Here is a 5,062-nt window from a genome sequence, read left to right on the forward strand (position 1 = left end):
GTGCCGTCAGAATGAGAGTCCAAACAGCTGATAAAAACATCACAATAATCCACAAGTAATCCACAGCACTCCAGTCCATCAGTTAACATCTGGAGAAGACAAAAGCTGAAACAAATCCAGCATTAAGACGCTTTTAACTAAAAGTCCATATAATCCATAATAACTGTTCCTCCAGTGAAAAGGTGTTCTGGTGTGAATCAGGAGAGAAATCTGCACAGATCAAGCAGCGTTTACAAGCCAAAACAGTCCAAAACGGCTCTAAACAAATATGTCTCTCATTCTGACGGCACCCATTCACTAAAGTTCTTTGACGAACCAAATCTGGTTCTTCTATGGCATTGCGAGGGAATTGGAACATTTCGTTTTTTTAAGAGTGTAAAACACAAATAAATGCAGTAACTTTTCACATGATTCGATTATATTACCTGCGAGTCAGCCAGCTGTCCATGTTTGGATTTGTTTGATAATTTTAAAAAGAGTGCATGCATACAGAAGGATAATGCTTGAATATCATATGCATACTAAAGTCAGATGATTTTAAATGAATGATAAGTAATTAGTTACAAGGTTCATTTCAAATGTATTATTTTTTTTTACAATTACAGCATAGGGGATCTGAGAGCTCAAACAATCAAGAAAGACTTCCTGATATTTAACCTGTAAACAACAACAACAAAAATACATTTACTGGGCAACCAAAAGTGCATACGATATTAAGATTTGTTTTTGTTAAATAAAAGCGCATGCATTTTCCACACTTGTTTACAAAATTAATTAATTTCTTATTCCACAGCAGCGTTGCATTCATATTAGAATGAAACGTCCATCCCAAACTCCACCTGAGTCTCATCATCTAATAAATGAAATCTCCATGGGTGCTGAATGCTATGTTATTATCAAAAGAAACTTTATGACTCATATTTGAAAATCATAGATGCAGCTGCAGTTCAAATGCGCGCTACGGCTCATTAGCCGCTCTGTAGAAATGAAGCGTTACATAACACGCGATAAAATGAGGCGCAGATGTTATTCTCAGTCACGCGTTTACCGTATGATCCTGATCTCACATCGTTTGCATACATGCAGTGTTTATGTAACGCGAACTCTTTCTGCTCATATTAGCGATATGAACGTGCACCAGCATAATAAATGATCTGCTTTTGATTGTCAGGTCGATTTAGCATGACATTTAGATGCATGCATGAAGGTTGTATGCATGGTGTGTGCGCGCAGGAGTGTCGCTGTCCGCGGTGCTGAATACTCTGAATGCTGCAGGCGGCGGAGGCTGATGCATCAACTGCACTACTGATCTAAAAGCAGTTTCCTTTACAAAAGATCAGGAAAAGGGAGCAAAGTTGATGCAGATCAGCGGTTACGCGACAGATGGGTGTTGATGCATAACAGAGGCTTGATATTTGACATATTTCCTGTTACAAATCAGCTGAATCTCTAAAATGCAAACCACTGTGCATGGCTCGTTTGTGGTTAAAAGTCTGTTATATCCGCATTGCACGGGCTTTCAGCGTGCGTTCATTGTCTCGCTGCTGCGGTTCATAGTTTTAACCCATCAGATCATTTGTCAAAAGTCACCCGAGGCTATTTCACTTTGACACTGTTCCATTGCGAACATAATGGCCGCCTGTCATTCACAAACGCGCCTCATTTTTCCGCAATGGTCTTCAGGAAAGTCGCCGCTACGTCACGCCCCTTGCCCATTTTCGGAGGGGAACCCCGTCACATCCTCTGCCCATATTTGGGCAAGAGCCGTCCAGAGACAACACACGGCGGGGAATCCTCCTGCCGACGTACATGAGCGGTGGGCGGAGCCTCGGCGGAGCCGAATGATATAAAAGAGGGATGAGGAATTCCGGTAAACGAATCGACAGAGACCAGAACCTGAAGCAAGCCCAACTGGAAGGGAATCCCAAAGCAGGATTGCCATTCGGAAATAATTCCTTGTGGATTTTGCACCATTTTCCCATCGACATCATGCTGAACACCGTGGACTTCAGCGCTTTGGATCTGCTTTGCGCTCAAACCATTCCTCTGGAGGGACAATCCGCCGTTCAGAATCAACCTGATGCTGGTGAGCACTGGATTTTATCTTATTCATATTAAATCAGTACATGTTCGAATCATTAACTTCTAATGCAAAATCAACGCATCTCTTGATAAATGATCAAATTGCATGCAATGCACAAAATATAATGGAATTTAAAAATGCACTTTTAGTTTGGATTCAGTCCTGATGCAGTGAGTCAACAGCTTATGTAACGCATCTCTCTCCTCTTTCATCGCAGCTTGCGGTTTGTTAAAGCCCAAAGCCGAGCCGCTGGACGCCGGTTTCCCCGATTGCTCCAACGATGGCTTTCCGCCGTCCCCGCTCACCTACACCGGCAGCTTCTACACGGAGACCGGGCCGTGCTGCGCAGACGCGCTTCTCAACATCCTCGCGGAGATCGTCGGCATCTCCGACAACTTCTGCGGTAACTCTCGCGGAAGCGCGCTGTCGCGGCAGGAGTCGCTGTTATCCACCGGGAGCTCGCTGGGCTCGCCGGACTCGCTGTGCAACGACTCGTCGGACGAATTCGCGGATGTGAACTTCTGCCCGGCGATCAAGAGCGAGTTTGGCAGCAGCTGTAATGGTGGCGATCTGTTCGATGGCTTCACTTCTCACGAGCCTTCAGACCTGGATGACATCATTGACCTGCTCTCTCCATTGGGTCCCGAGACGGACTCGGTTTTGGACACGTGGATCAAGCAAGAGCCGCTGGAACAAGCGAGCGCGCTGAACTTCATGCCCAACTTCCAGATTCCCGTCACGGCGCATGAAAACAGCCTCTACAGGGCCATCTCGTACCCGTGCGCCACGACCGCGTTCCTGGACTCGCTGCTCGCCACCAACACGCGGAGCGCTAAACCGCGCGGCAGGAAGGGCGCGGCCCGCGAGAAGTCCTTTTCCTGCCCGGTTGAGAACTGCGAGCGCCGCTTCTCCCGCTCCGACGAGCTCACCCGCCACGTCCGCATCCACACCGGCCACAAGCCCTTCCAGTGCCGCGTCTGCCTGCGCTGCTTCAGCCGCAGCGACCATCTCACCACACACATGCGCACGCACACCGGCGAGAAGCCGTTCTCCTGCGACGTGTGCGGGCGTCGCTTCGCGCGCAGCGACGAGAGGAAGCGGCACGGACGCGTGCATCTCAAGCAGCGCGAGAGGATGCAGCAGAAGACGGAGCTCCTGGCCGCCGCGTGCGCGTTTTCCCTCCCCGGACTCGTGTGAGCGCGAGGAGCGTCATGTTGGTTCCATTCTACCCGAAGTTTATGCTCGAGGCGCGGCGCAGCTCATGCGCCAGAGCAGCTCTGCGGTCCGAAAACCGCAAGTGGAAGAGTCTACAATAAAGCCTGAAGTGAGCTTGGCATGCGAGTGAAAGCTTAAAAACTCATTGTCTGCAAAGCCAGACGTGTTTCAGCACTTCCAGTGGACAGCACCTCAAAGTTTCAACTGTTGAAGTCGCACAAAACCATGTTTTTCTACCTGCGCTGACGTCGAGAACGTTGCTCACTCAAACCTCAGATGTTGTTTCTGAAACGTCCTGCATGTCTTGATGTGAACGTGTACTTGTTGTTTCACACTGCTGGCATGCGTCACACGTTGCATTTTGATACATCACTTTATAAAGCACACGAAAAGAGCTCTATATATTTGTACGTTATCGACTGTAATTTTGTATTGTCGATTTTCAAGAGAGTATACGAAGAATCTATCTTATAGATTTTCATAAGTGACTGTATTCCACTTTCGACAGTAGAATGTGTTTGGTTGGTTCTTGGGAACCTGAAGCTCTAGAATATTTAAAACTTCAACATCGTAGTTGAGTTGCAGTAGCACACTTGGATGTGCAGATTGGCCTCTGGATTCTCCTGAGGTCGTTTCGATATTATTGTCTTTTTGCCTTTGAAAACTGTTCTCGTGCAATGACACGCTGTTAAACGCCTTGTGAATATTTGAGGCTACTGAATGTTTCAAATAAAACTTTATTTACTGACATCATTCCGAGTCTTTAATGATTATGTAAACACACATCCATACACTACATCATCAGACTACTACTAACCACTCACTATTTACTAGTGCCACTTTCCATATTGTACAATAATAGTACATTTATTAAAACAGTAAAAAAAATAATATTAATAAAAATGAAATAAGCATGTCCCAACTTCTGGTGTATAAGTCAAACATAATAAAAACTTGAACATATAGATGCAATAATAAATCTTTTTTATTTTGTACTTTTTCTAGTTTTTAGTAATTCAACCAATCTTTGGATTAAAAATTCATACAGGTAATAAAATAAAATAAAAACGTCTGTAAAAACTGAAAAATGCATTTCTATATAGTACTTTTCTTATACTGTAGTAATTAAACAAATCATTTGATTAAAATGTCATACAGGCAATAAACTAAATACATGTATATAAATACATACATATAATAAATAAATAAATATATAAAGTTTGTCGTTGTCACTGCGAAAAAAAAATTAAGAATAAATTGTTTATATATATATATAGTACTTTTCCTAAATTTAGTAATTCAACAAACTCAAATTTCGTGCAATAAAATAAACATAATTAAACTAAATATATTTTCGACTTTTAAAAATATTTTATACTGTACTTTTCCTATATTGTAGTAATTGAATAAATGAGAGAATTCAGATTTCATACAACCAAACAATAAATAAACAAATAAATAAGTTCGTTTTTTATACTGTAAAAAAACGGTGAAAAATAATTGTATGCTGTAGTTTTGATGTATTGTAGTAATTAAACAAGTACTTTAACTTTAATACATGTACGTTCGTAATTACCTTGAAAAATAAAGTGTTATTTCCTTTCCATTTGGTCGTTTTCACATTAACGACATGTCAGTCTAGCGCCATCTATTGGTGGACAATGAAATACCTCACCCCTCTCTCTCTCTCTCTCTCTCTCTCACACACTCACACACACTCACACACTCACACACACACACTCACACACTCACACACATACATAT

At 42.9% G+C, this 5,062-nt stretch overlaps 1 protein-coding gene across 1 annotated transcript; it reads left to right on the plus strand.

Annotated features, from left to right (window-relative positions):
- Positions 1–1,717: 1,717 nt before the first annotated feature.
- On the plus strand, positions 1,718–4,039 carry LOC107748281 (early growth response protein 1-B-like). Its single transcript, XM_016563021.1, has 2 exons — positions 1,718–2,086; positions 2,301–4,039. The coding sequence occupies exons 1-2, from the start codon at positions 1,858–1,860 to the stop codon at positions 3,278–3,280; spliced, it is 1,209 nt and encodes a 402-aa protein (XP_016418507.1). The 5' UTR covers positions 1,718–1,857; the 3' UTR covers positions 3,281–4,039.
- The last annotated feature ends 1,023 nt before the right edge of the window (positions 4,040–5,062 follow it).

Source organism: Sinocyclocheilus rhinocerous, unplaced genomic scaffold, assembly GCF_001515625.1.
Source record: "Sinocyclocheilus rhinocerous isolate Xijiao unplaced genomic scaffold, SAMN03320098_v1.1 scaffold3214, whole genome shotgun sequence".
Taxonomy (NCBI): domain Eukaryota; kingdom Metazoa; phylum Chordata; class Actinopteri; order Cypriniformes; family Cyprinidae; genus Sinocyclocheilus; species Sinocyclocheilus rhinocerous.

Bases quoted from the DNA above. Each gene is read 5' to 3' on its own strand.
- LOC107748281 (XM_016563021.1), top strand. From the start codon at position 1,858: ATGAGGAATTCCGGTAAACGAATCGACAGAGACCAGAACCTGAAGCAA. The intron at 2,087-2,300 runs GTGAGCACTGGA...CTTTCATCGCAG, and splicing joins TCAGAATCAACCTGATGCTG to CTTGCGGTTTGTTAAAGCCC.